At 55.0% G+C, this 12,253-nt stretch overlaps 1 protein-coding gene across 9 annotated transcripts in view; it reads right to left on the bottom strand.

Moving 5' to 3' along the window:
* Positions 1-12,253, bottom strand: part of WNK2 (WNK lysine deficient protein kinase 2) — a 147,000-nt gene that overhangs the window by 25,962 nt on the left and 108,785 nt on the right. For 5 of the 9 annotated variants that reach the window (XM_019966595.2, XM_070795142.1, XM_019966600.2 and 2 more), the window contains 5 exons: positions 10,350-10,432; positions 9,562-10,253; positions 8,123-8,337; positions 7,060-7,248; positions 6,234-6,332 (listed from right to left, as the gene is read on the bottom strand). In XM_019966595.2, coding sequence (XP_019822154.2) covers positions 6,234-6,332; positions 7,060-7,248; positions 8,123-8,337; positions 9,562-10,253; positions 10,350-10,432 — 1,278 coding nt within the window. The remainder of the gene's footprint in view (positions 1-6,233; positions 6,333-7,059; positions 7,249-8,122; positions 8,338-9,561; positions 10,254-10,349; positions 10,433-12,253) is intronic. The other 4 variants (XM_019966596.2, XM_070795143.1, XM_070795146.1 and 1 more) reach the window with 2 other exon arrangements.

Below are 12,253 nucleotides of genomic sequence, written 5' to 3'. Positions count from 1 at the left end.
TTGCAGATTTGAGGCCAATCCCAGATCTTGGGCTGCCCTGAACAGGCCAGTGGTGAGCGTGGAGGTGGAAATATGAGGAGCCCTGTCTACAGAGGCTGGAGGGAAGCTGACCCTCATTCTCAGTAACACGGCTGCCTCATTGGGTATTCCCTGTCCATGGGGCAGGGTGAGAGGCCTCCTTACCACACCATCACTAAGAGCTCCCAGACCCTGTACTCCCAGAGGCTACCTGTGCTAAGACAGATGGGCAGTGACTTTAGTGCTTGGCATTGACAATTAGTGCCCACCTGGAGGGCCGTTGAGCTGGCCAAAAGGGGCTGCCACACCCGGCTTACCCTGTGGCATTCCAGGCAGCCAAGCAGGCAAAGGTGGGATGGGCAAGGACGGCTCAGGTGCTCCCAAGGTCACTCAGCAAGGCACGCTAGCATGGAGGGTCTGTTTGTGCTCCTGCCCACGGCCCCTCCCCTGGAGCATGATTCCCTACACACCCCCAGTCTCCCAAGAGAGTGCCCACCACAGCACCATTCCCAGCCCCTCACTACGGAAGGCAAGACACTGTTTCCTGTGCTTGGGGACAGGGGCAAAGGCTTATTGGGGAAAAGCTGTACTCATTGGTTCAGAAACCTAGCACACACTGAGCTGCACTTATTTTGGTTCATCCTGTTGTGTTCGCTGAGGCTGACTTGGTAAAAAGAGAGGTGATATTCAGTTGGGGTCTGTAATGAGAATAAAACAGAATTGGGCCAGGCAGGAGCAATCCAGACTGATTCTCAGTGGGAACTCTGAAAAGTTTTTGCTGCTCTGTGTCCTGAGATGGACCACAGCTAGAAGCACAAAGCCCTTTAGGGGTTCCAAGGTACAAAGGGAGGAGGGTCCTGGGCTCTGTGACTGTGCATGTGAACACAGATTTCCTAGTCAAGATCCTGGGGTTGTACTGTCCTCTGAACCACAGCAGTCCCCTACAGACGACCCTGGGACCTGGGACTAAGTACTCTGCCAGGTCCCTGCAGTCTAACCATAACAGGTTCTTTCAAAAGGCTGCTCTGTGCCTGCCTGGCAGCTCCTAGTGTTGCTAGAGCTCTGCATCCAGAGCTGTCTCCTATCACCCTCATGGGGAAGAGAACACACGAGCCAGCCATAGAAGCTGCCTGCTAGAGGGAGTCTGTACCTGCGATCAGCCTGAAATTAGGGCTCCAGACCGATCTTTCTGGTTACCCAGGCAGGGTCAAAGCCATCAGACACCAGGACACCGTGCTCAGAGCCAGAAAGCAATACCAACCCACACCCCCACTGGACACAGCCTAAGGGATGGAGCATAGCTCCTGGCCGTCCATGCCCTGGCTGAGCACGAGCCCTGAGGTGACCACAGCCTGGTCAGCTCCGAGCCCTTAGGGTGGATCTTTAATACAAATAAACCAGATTTGTATCCCTCCACACAGGTCACACTGTCTGGCTCTACAAAACCACAGCTGAGCAGGCATCATGTGGCTAACCAGTCCACACTCACGCCAGAGCCCTGTCCATCCTCAAGTGGCCCCCTGAATCTCGTCCCCTGTGTCTGTTCCCTGTCCTGAGTCCTGTTCTAAACACACACCATGCAGACAGCCTCTGATGAACAAGTCCCTACCCAGCCCTGCTGAACCCACACTGTGCTAGTATATACATCGAGTTCCTGCCTACAGAGCAGGAAGGAACAAGGCAGCTGCAAGGAACATCAAGCTACAAGGGAGCAATGCAAGGGCAGCAGGCCTGCACAGAACCCACAAAGGGCCCACATGGGACACACCAGGGGCCCACCTGCGGCCCACAGGATACCTACATGGGACCCACACAGGCCTATGGGAAGCCAACATCAGGCGCACATGGGGAATAATGGTTTTCACCAGCCCCACCCCCTGGTTTCCCATGAAGAGAGAGTCCTCCCCATAGCACTTCCATCCTTAGCCAAGGCTTGGCAAAAGCCAGCTTAGCAACCCCAGAAATACTCCGAGAAGCCTCCACATGGGCAGATGCTAGGGATCTGGGGCTTGGCAGCCTCTCCCAGCTACTGAGAAAACTGTTCTTCCCAGACTGCAAAGGAGCAACACGCTGGATGACCGAACATCTCATCCTGGTGCAGCTCGTGTCTGCAGGATCCCCCACAGCCAGGCCAGGAGTCTCAGGCATCGCCCAGGCCTGCATGCAATGAGGCCCCCCACCCCACTTGCCCCTACATTCACTTTGGCATGGAAACAGAGGCGGCTCCAGGTATGGATGGCCAGCCCTGTCAGGCACCCAACGCTGTTTAGACCCTTGGAGTGCCAGAAGGACACCTCAAATCCCAGGATACACGATGCAGGCAAACTGCTCAAGAGGCGGGCCAGGGCAGCCACTATCACATCTGCCCGGGCCAGGCCCTGCAGCCACTATCACACCTGCAGTTTATCAAGCTTCAAACACTAACGAAGTTCACAAGGAACTGGGGACAACAGCCTCAGTGCAGACCAGCCAGGGGCCTCCCCGCTCCCCTCATGTCAAGAGGCGAGTCCGCCGGTCAGCCCTGCACCTGAGAGCGGCATCACGTGCTCTCTTCCGGCACAGGAGACACACAAGACACAGAGACAAAACATCATCCTGGGGTCTCTGGAGCAAGCCACCTAGATCCGAGCACGGAGCTGAAACTTTTCTGGGAAGCATGAGCAGGGAGGAAGGGTGTGTCTCAGCTCTACCCTAGGGTGACTCCACCCTGAACTTCATTCCACTCGGTAGGCCCGAGTGGCACAGGGCCTACCCTTAGGACAGTTCATCCTGAATGCCCGTAGTGTAGGCTGGGGCTTCGTGAGTCCCCACAGGGAGGGGCGAGAATAGTCCCAGGTGAGGGAAGAACCTGGGGGGCTGCACTGCAGCACCTAGCGGTCCCAGAGATAAACTGGCTACAGCGTGGATGACATCCGGCCTGCTGCTGATGGACATGAGAAAAGCACAGCAGACCTCACTGTTCGTGTGCACAAAGAAAGGCTTGGCCCTCGCCCGTCTCTGTTCTGATGAAGAGCGGGAGCGGGGTGGGGGGGGCGGGCAGGGAGGATCAATGGGTCTGACCACAGCTTCTGACTAACAGGACACAACCACTTTCTGAACATGGCCTCACACCCCTGACTCCAAGCTTCCTTGAAGCCTCCACTGGCTGCAAGGAGGGCTCTGTGCCCAGAGCCTCACTCCCAAGTCTGCCCTTCCCTGAGTGCCAGCACGCCTACGGCTCTGAGGGCTGGCCTGTTCTGGTGCCCACCCTACGGCAGCACCCAGGCTTCACCCTCCCCTGGCTCTCTATCCTGGGCATGGCTGCTTCACCACCTCAAGTTACCTCCCCACCTCCTGAAGCTGCCTGCAGCTCCACCCCAGGTGCTCCCACCCATCTCCAACCCCTCTTATCTTCACGCTTCATGGAAGCTGGGACCTTCTTTGTGTACTTCAAAGCTTAACACAGGTTTTATTTTCCTAGAGTCCTGTCTCCTGTACAAACTGAAAACCTTCTCTTGGCTTTACCTCCTGCTCTGGGCTGGACCAGTTGCCCCCGGCAACCGCAGAGCCATGGCCTTCAGCACCCAAGCTCAAGCTCCCTCTGCCCTTGCAGCCAACCCAAAGTCCCCCTGCCTCTCAGCCTTCAGGGGCTGAAGCCAGCCCTAAATATTTCCCTCTGATCTCTCACTGAGGCATGTGTTCAGCCTCTTCTCAGAGCACAAAGCTCTGTGGTCACCCAGAAACCGGCAGACTACAGGTCCAAGAGAACCCCCTACAGGGCTCAGCAAATGCCAGCGCACGTGGGACAGGATGGGGAGTCCTGGGGAATCCCACCCCGTTAAGAGTGGCAGTGGCAGGGGCACAGGCTCAGCTGGAGGCTGCAGTGAGCGGGTCCAGGGCAGGAACCCACAGTACACCCTCCTGACCAGCAACCTCAGAGCATGTGGGGGCCACGATGTGGCCCAAAGACTAGGAGCTCAGCCATGCTGCTGCTCCTGCTAAGTCGCTTTAGTCATGTCCGACTGTGCGACCCCATAGACGGCAGCCCACCAGGCTTCCCTGTCCCTGGGATTCTCCAGGCAAGAACACTGGAGTGGGTTGCCATTTCCTTCTCCAATGCATGAAAAAGTGAAAAGTGAAAGAGAAGTTGCTCAGTCGTGTCCGACTCTTTGCGACCCCATGGACTGCAGCCTACCAGGCTCCTCTGTCCATGGGATTTTCCAGGCAAGAGTACTGGAGTGGGGTGCCATTGCCTTCTCCGAGCTTAGCCATGGTATGCCTAAAAGGGCCACTGTGTGAAAACAGGCAGAATTACTGGATTCATAGCATCAGAGGAAATAAAGCCTTATAGGCCAGCATGTACCACCACCTAAAATTAATCTACGTAGGCCAGCTCCCTGTTTGCCACCAAGCCTTGTCACACACATTTCTTTCTTCCTAGCCACACACACAAGTAGTGTGGTTAGGGGAAGACATATTCTCATCCCTTAAAAACTGAAAGTGGTAAAGTGAAGAATTCTATCTGATCCTGATTCTTTGTCCCTATTGATCCTCAATTTTTTTTATCTTGAAACAATAATTAATAATGATATAAATGAAAACCCTTAAAAAAAGTAGAACCACCTGAGTAGAAAGGTAGCCTGGCAATGACCTCAGGGGCACATGGTACTCTTCACTCACATTTTTACCCCAAACGCCCTGCTCTACTCTGCTTCCCACACCTGGCTGGCCACCCTCAAGCAGTGATACACACACTTGTCCGACTAGGAGATGCCTGGAGATGCCTAGAGGTGCAGGTGCCCTCACCACAGCTTCCCAGGCGAGAGCCAGGCACACACAGGCAGAAGAAAGAGGATTAATGGGTGATGTGTGAGGTGAGCAGGGAGCCAGGATGCATGCAGGCCTCCCAGCCCCCTACCCAACTTGGCAACTAACCTGCAGACCCAGACACCTGAGCAGAAACGGGGGAAGGTGGGGGTGCTATTAGTAGACAAGGAGCACTGGGCAGTTCCCGAGCATTTCTACACAGTCTTATGCCTCTGACCTGTCCCTCCCGGGGAGGGTGCCAAAGTCACTCTGATGGGGATGGACACTGAACTCTGATGGATGCCTGCCATGGATGTGGCCTCAGATCCCAACAAACACAATGTATCTTTATTGTACCAGCAAAAGCCAGAGGCCCTAAACCAGCATGTACAATCCAATGGGTAAAAAGCTTAACACTTCTGTTGAAAAACAAAAACCTGAAAACCTCACAGCTTCTGAATCATTGGCCAATTGGCCTGAGGGATGAAAACGGTTTTGGACAGCCTGAGCAGATGTGCCATTCCTGGACATGGAGTCCCTGGGTGCTAGCAGTGTGTTCCAGGGAGGCAGATGATGACTGGGACTTGAGTTTTGATTTAGCAGAGCTTTGGGGAACTGAATAATTGACTTCATCTCTGAGGTCGGTGAGATGAGAGGGAAATACACCAAGTAAAGTGTTCCAGCTAGAGAGAAGGCCAGGAGGGGCCGGGCCCACACACAGGCACAGCAGGAGGCCTGGAATCATGTCTCTCAGGGTCAGAGATTCCTGACGTGACAAGAATGGAGGGGGCTGGGGCATCCTAGCTGGAGCACGTTCTCTCAGCATTTCCACATGCAGGGAGTGGGGCAGTGGGTTAACAGTACTGGATGTTGTGATACGGCCCTTGTACAGAAGTTACACCCTCCAGTGACCTTCTAGAACTGTCTCGGCTCGCTACATGCATGTCTTCAGAGTCCAGACACGTGTGAAACACACCATGCGTCTAGAGAAGGCCGGGGTTGTCTTTTTGTTGTCGCTGGAACTGGGGACAGCAGACGTGTAAATCTGCCACGATTGCAACAGAAATAAAACTACGTCCAACATAAAAAAAAGAAAAAAGAAAAAAAAACCAAAACACTAAACAAACAAGTGACAGAAGAAATGCAGAGCACCCCGGGGCCTGGGGCAGAGCGCCAGGGGCTGGGAGTGGGCAGACCACTGCACATGCTTTTGGTGTCCAGGCATGAGCCAGCCAAGAGCATGCACTGGCGCTTTCTGGGGCTAGAAGGGTGGGCATGGACGGGGTTCCATTTTTTGTATCAAGTACATGATTTCAATGGGGGTGGGGTAAGGTGTCCTACAAAATGTATGGAAGATAATGAAGACAGGGAGGGGCAGGGGAGAAACCAAGGGCCAGGAGGTGATAAAATACAAAAGAACAAATACAGACAGATGGACACAGACACGGGTCCACTGAGGAATCGAGCGCGAGGTTTGCTACTAGACTTATAGGTCACTCTCTCAGACGTTGGGTGGTAAACCGTCCAGCCTGCAAATGAATATAGAGGGAAGAAAACAAAGAGACAGGCATCAAGTACAGTCTCTGGGATTCCTCCTACACACCACCAGCCACATCAGCCTCTTCACTTAGCATCCACGGCTCCACCTAGCCCAGCCCAGAGGACCACAGCCACTGATCACATAATGGAAAGGAGGCAATGTTGGAGCGGAAGAGAAGCGGACCCCAGGAGAGCGTGCGGGGCAGGGTGGGGGTGGGCACCGGCAGCGGTCACCACGACTTCTCTGGAGAGAGATGGTGGGGGTGGAGCACCTCATCGCGTAGCTGCTGCATCCACGGCAGCGGTGACGAGCATTTCCTCCTCAAGGCCAATCTCCCAGCTCGAGAGCTGTGCCCTCGTCCCCCCAACTGGCCCTCCTGACGGAAGGACCCATGTTTAGTGGGGAGTGGGGGAGGGTGGGGGTGGGCCAGTGCCTGGGAACCGGCGCAGAGCACACAGCAGATGCCACATCTGACCTCTCAGTGGTCCTGGCGCCTTCCCCAGGCCGGCTCTTGCAAAGCACACCTCCCTCTGAGCTGCTTACAGCAAGACTTGATGATGGGCAGGCCATCCACTTTTCTCATTCAAAATCTACATCTAACGTTTCTTTTTCCTTAAGAGGCTGTCGGCAGCCTTGGCCGCAGCTCACGTCCCCTCTATGCCACACGGGCCCTATGAGGCTAGCACATGCTCGGAGACGGGCGAGCTGGGAATCACCTGGGCCGTGCGCTCCGCCTCCATCACTGGCCAAGCCGGAGCAGATGTCTGCAGACAGGGAGGCCCGCACGGAGCAAGGCTGCTGAGTCTGAACTGCCTTCCCACATGGGTCTGAAGCTGCTGTGGGCCCTGCCCCAGCTTGGGCAGGGTCCTTAGCAGGAGGGGCTCTGCTGCAGTCTGACAAGTGACCTGGGTTGGGGGGAGAAGGGGTGACAGGCACGATGAGGCACCACAGGACAGACCAGCCAGCTCAGGCCATGTCTATCCTCCCTGCTCTTTGCTGGGTGACCTTGGGGAAGCTGAGTCCCTACAGGCAATGGGTACTCTGCTGGATCACCCATGTGCAGTTGCCAGGAAGATCGAAGAAAATGACCACTGTTTCCACTGGTGCTAACCTACGTTGTGCAAATGCTGTGAAAGGACCACGGCCCATCTGCAGATGTACACGTGGGCTCAAAGGGGACCTGTGGATTTCCTCACTCTCTGAAGTCTCGTGTTAGTTAGGAATTGATACGGAATTCATGTAATTTTGGGTAATCCTAGAAATTCTTGGGTGTGTATCCTGCAGGTTACCTGCAACATGGAGAGGGAAGGCTTAAGGTCAGCTCACTGCTGGCTTCCCACCTGATGCATTTGGGGCTTTCAGCTCACTGGGTCCCCACCCCAGAGTTGTGGGGGCTTGCGGTGTGTACTCTTAGTGCCTGGGCATTGTGGTTAAAGGCTGGGGAGCAAGGAGGGTCCCTATCATCCTCTCCCTCCCCCAAGGCAGCTCTCAACCCCCACTGTCAGGGGCTGACATACATCTGAGAAACGGGATCACAGGAAGCAGGCCCCAGCCCGGGCAGCACTCTGCAGGGAGGAGCACACTGCAACCCACAGGCAGCTGGGACTCCGGTTCTTCCCTCCTGGCAGGAGGGATGGAGGCCTTGGCTCTCTCGGGCCTGAAGACACTTCCTTGCTCCAATAAAAGGAGATTCAGGAAGTGCTCTTCCAAGGCCTAGTGCCTGCCTCCCATCTGCCCAGCTCCCACGTCTGAGGGTGGCTAGGAGGGCCCTGGGCCAACCTGTGCTGGAGGCCACGACTTTGAGCTGCTGCACCAGGGGGCTCAGCAACTTCCCCGCCTTCAGCTTGCTCTTGCTGGTCTTTCTCCGGCGGCCAATGGGTGGGGCCGTGTGGAAGAGGCCTAAGTTGGGGGGTAGCGGCTTGCCTAGGCGGCGGTACAGGGCCTCAATCTCCTGTTTCTGCTGACTTTGTAGCTCTGAGATCTCCTTCAGATGCCTGTAGGAGGGAAAGGAAGAGGGAAGCCAGGTGGGCATTCTGGTCATTTCCAACATGAGGCCCCTCCAGGAGAGCCCAGGACTGGTAGGATGGGTATGAGGAGTAGAGCCTGCAGGGTAGGCTGGGCAGACAGGGCATGTGCAGGGGACATAAGGGCATTTAAATGTCACCTTCTGTTTACACCTAAGCCAAATGGGAGTATCACTGAGACCTCTGGCATCAACTCACCCAACAACAGAACTGCATGGAGACCAGCCTAAAACATTCAAGTTTTTCAATATATCCAGACTTGTAACATTGCTGTTTTTTTTGGGGGGGGGGGTGGGGTGGACGGGGGGAGGATATGAACAGCTTCTCACGTTTATGCTTACAATACAAACCCTACTCATAAACATGGGTGAAGAGACAAATAATCAGGGCTCAGAACTGGAAGGCTGCCTTAGCTTATCAGGCAAAGAAGTGTTACTTCCTCCATGTGAGGGAACACAGCACAAGAGGCCTCTCAGAGGAGAGGAAGCCTGTACAAGCGAGTCTACAGAAAATGTTAGCCAGGGCCCTGGGGCTCCAGCTGTGCCCAGGAGAGCCTGCAGCGAAGGCTGACCCCACAGGCAACAGTATTCCTGAGAATAGAGCCAAGACGCCAGGTCACATGGGTGGGAAGCTGCTGTTAAGACTTGGGTGGAATCACTGGCTGTGGGCAAGGGCAGTTTCTAGAAAAGTCTAGGAAAGGGCTGGGTGGTCCCAGTTGGCCTTCCTCAGGGAGCATGCAGCTAAGGCTAGGGCCCTCTCTGCACAGCCAAGAGTAGAAGAGAGCACGGGCTTCTCCGGCCCATGTCTCCATTTCTGGGTCCCCTCCAAGAGCCCACAGCCACTCCTTCCCAAGGATTCCAGCCTCTCCCGACCTTAGTCACTAAAGTGTGGGGCCCTCTTGTCCTGAAGGAGACTTCATGGCTTAGCTGTATCTCAGTGACCCTGACCACAGCAGGAGCAGGTAAACTTGCAGGGGGAGAGAGCAAGCGCGATCAAGGCCTATGTGTGAGACTGAAGGAGGAGGGGAGGTGTGGGCCCCAGAGACCAGGGACCAGATCTGACGGCAGGGACACTGCCTCTGCCCTGTCACCCAGCCCAAGCAGCTCAAAGCACACTTGGCAGGACGTGGACTTCGGCTCCCGGACACTTCCCCTGACACCATAGCCCAGACCTGACCTGTTCCACAGAACCTACTTCTCCCGAAGACTCTGCAGCTCTTTCCTGATATCAGCATCCTCAATCTCTGAGTCGTTGTCACTGCTGATGTAGGATGACTGGGAGTGGAAGGAGGTCACGCTGATGGTGGGGACCTTCACACCCATCCTGCTGGGTGTCTCCAGGCATGGGGAGCCAGCCCGAGAGGACCTCTGCAGGAAGGCAGCGGCCTTCTTCACAAAGTCACTGGCCACACCACCACTGCTGCTGGGCAGGGAGGCATGCTTCTGCACAGAAGGCCTCCTGCGAGGGGACTCATCCCCAGAGTCACTGGACAAAGGCTCTTCCATGCCGACCTCGATGGAGGAGGCCGTCTGTGCCCGCCGCACAGCCAGCTTCATGTCTGGGCTGCAGGGAGCCTCGTCCAGGTAAACGTCAGGTGGGGCTGAGTACCGCAGGCTATTGGGGGAGGCCAGAGTCCACTCATCCTGGGTGCTGACCACTGAGAACCGGCCCACGGTTTTGGCTGGCGAGCTGCCATCCTGCTGCCCTGGCCACTTCAGAGGGGATCCTGATACCAGAGTGCTGTGTGGCTGGGGTTGGCTGTCCTGGCCACCCTCAATCAACATCCCCAGGCAGCTCTGCATGGACTCAGCCAAGGTTTCCCCAGGGACCCTGCTGGTCCGGTCTGTGGGCTCCAGATGGGCAGGGATGGCAGAAGCAGGGACATCCTTGGGAAACAGTGGAAAGGAAAAGATTCCACGCAAACACCATCAGAGAGCAAGCCCGCCAACCCACTGAGCATCTCACTGGAGAAAACTTCTTACCTGGGGGGCACGGGGTGCTGTGCGCGAATCTGAGGCCACTTGTGCTCCCTCACGGCCAAGCGTGTGGCTCAAAGATGATTCAGCTGTAGGAACGTTAAAACCGTTACTCAGGCTGGTGCAGAGAACAAAGGCAGGAATGACCCAAAAGCAGCCATCCAGAAGAGAAAGGGAGTGGCAGTGAGAAGCGGCGTGTGCAGCTGGAAAACAGAAACTACTGACATCCTAACCCCATCACTTCACAGGAGATGCCCTGTGATTCAGAAAAGGGGGGGGACATCAGCCCAATCCTACTCAGATCCCTGAAGACCCCTGCTCCAGACCCCCAGGCACAGCCAGGCCTTCCACGCACCTGATGACCATCGCCTGCCTTACCTGTCCTCTCTATACCCCTGATGTGCCCTGTCTCACCTGACAGCATCGCCTTCTCTCTCCCTGACATGTTCTGATGATAAAAGGGTCTTACGAGGTCCAGGAAGATCAGAACAATCAGGGTGACTCCTAATCCTGCTGCTCCAAAGTCTGTGGAAGGTCCCTATCATCTGAGACTGTCTCATTTCCCCATCTACAGATGAGACATTTGACCAGCCTTCCCGGGTTGCTGTGAAGAGTAAACAACAGAAGCAGAAGGAGCTGATGTGTGGAAGCCTGGCCTGAGTTGGGACCTGCACATAGCAAAGAAAACCAGAGCTGTGTGTGAGCCTGAGCTGAACTGACATGCTGCCGTGTGCAGGGGATTGGGAGAGGCATGACAGGGGCTGAAAGAGCCTCCAGCCAGGCTGGGGGGCTGCCCCCACACAGATTCCTGAAAAGACCCAGATTCATCTGTCATGCAACCCCAACTCTAGGCAACACACAATACTCCTCCCTACACGACTATGGTGAAGATCATCCAGTCTTGCTTTGCACACCTCTGGGGACAGGAGGCTCATTACCAACTGCACTCTATTTCTGATCAGCTCTGAAAAATTGACTTTTTCCAAACTAGAATCTATCTCTTAGAGTTTCCCTGTCAGTTTCATACTCTGGAAGGCTCCGGCACTTGAAGGCACTGATGCTGCAGAAGGCAGCTGCCCATGGTACACAACTCACAGAAAGAAGGCAGAAGGAGATGGAGAGGGCACTCAGGTACAATCTCTCACCTTCTCCCTTGCCCAGCCCACACCTGCTTCATCCCATGATCCTTATCTTCCCCAGGTAAACATCATATGTTACGGCTTCTGACTCCAATCCCAGAAGCCCCACCCCTCTAAAGTGTGGCATCTATAAGAATGCAGTGTCCTGGGGTCCAGCCACAGAATCCAACGGTCCACGCCCCTTGTTCTGTGATCTGGGAGGACTATTCTTGCCACTGATACACACCCATGGTCCCATTACAAGGTCAGCTGGATCCTTATCTTGCCCATCTCCCAAGAAATTCCAGGCCAAGAAAGAACCAACACCTTAGATCAGACCAACTCCCTTGTGCTAAAACATATGTGTTCAGGTAGTGAAATGAGAACTACAGCAAGAATTCCTGCAGAGATGCACAATACTCAGGAACCACAGAAGAAATCCTGTTTCAGAATTTCACAGATGGCTCTAGCCTGGCAGCTTCCACAGACCTGCTGGAACTCCCCAGCCCCAGCCCTGCATTCTGTCCAAAATAACCACAGTCACCTTATAACCTCCTATAGAAATAGGAGCTAGGGGTATCCACCAGAATATACTGAGAGCACTGGGGAGCCAGACAGGCCCTGTTAAGATCCTAATGCCCAGTCAATAGGGCTTTCACCCATTTCCACAGAGGGCCTTCTCTTGGAGTGTGAACACATGGTTTGTGCTAGAACTGCTTCTGCCACATCTGGGTCCCACTCAGGATGCTGTGGGGATGAAGGGTAGAGAAGCAGAATGTTTCAAAGTAAGGA

Source organism: Bos indicus, chromosome 8, assembly GCF_029378745.1.
Source record: "Bos indicus isolate NIAB-ARS_2022 breed Sahiwal x Tharparkar chromosome 8, NIAB-ARS_B.indTharparkar_mat_pri_1.0, whole genome shotgun sequence".
Lineage (NCBI taxonomy): Eukaryota > Metazoa > Chordata > Mammalia > Artiodactyla > Bovidae > Bos > Bos indicus.
This window is presented reverse-complemented; position numbering and strand designations above follow the sequence as displayed.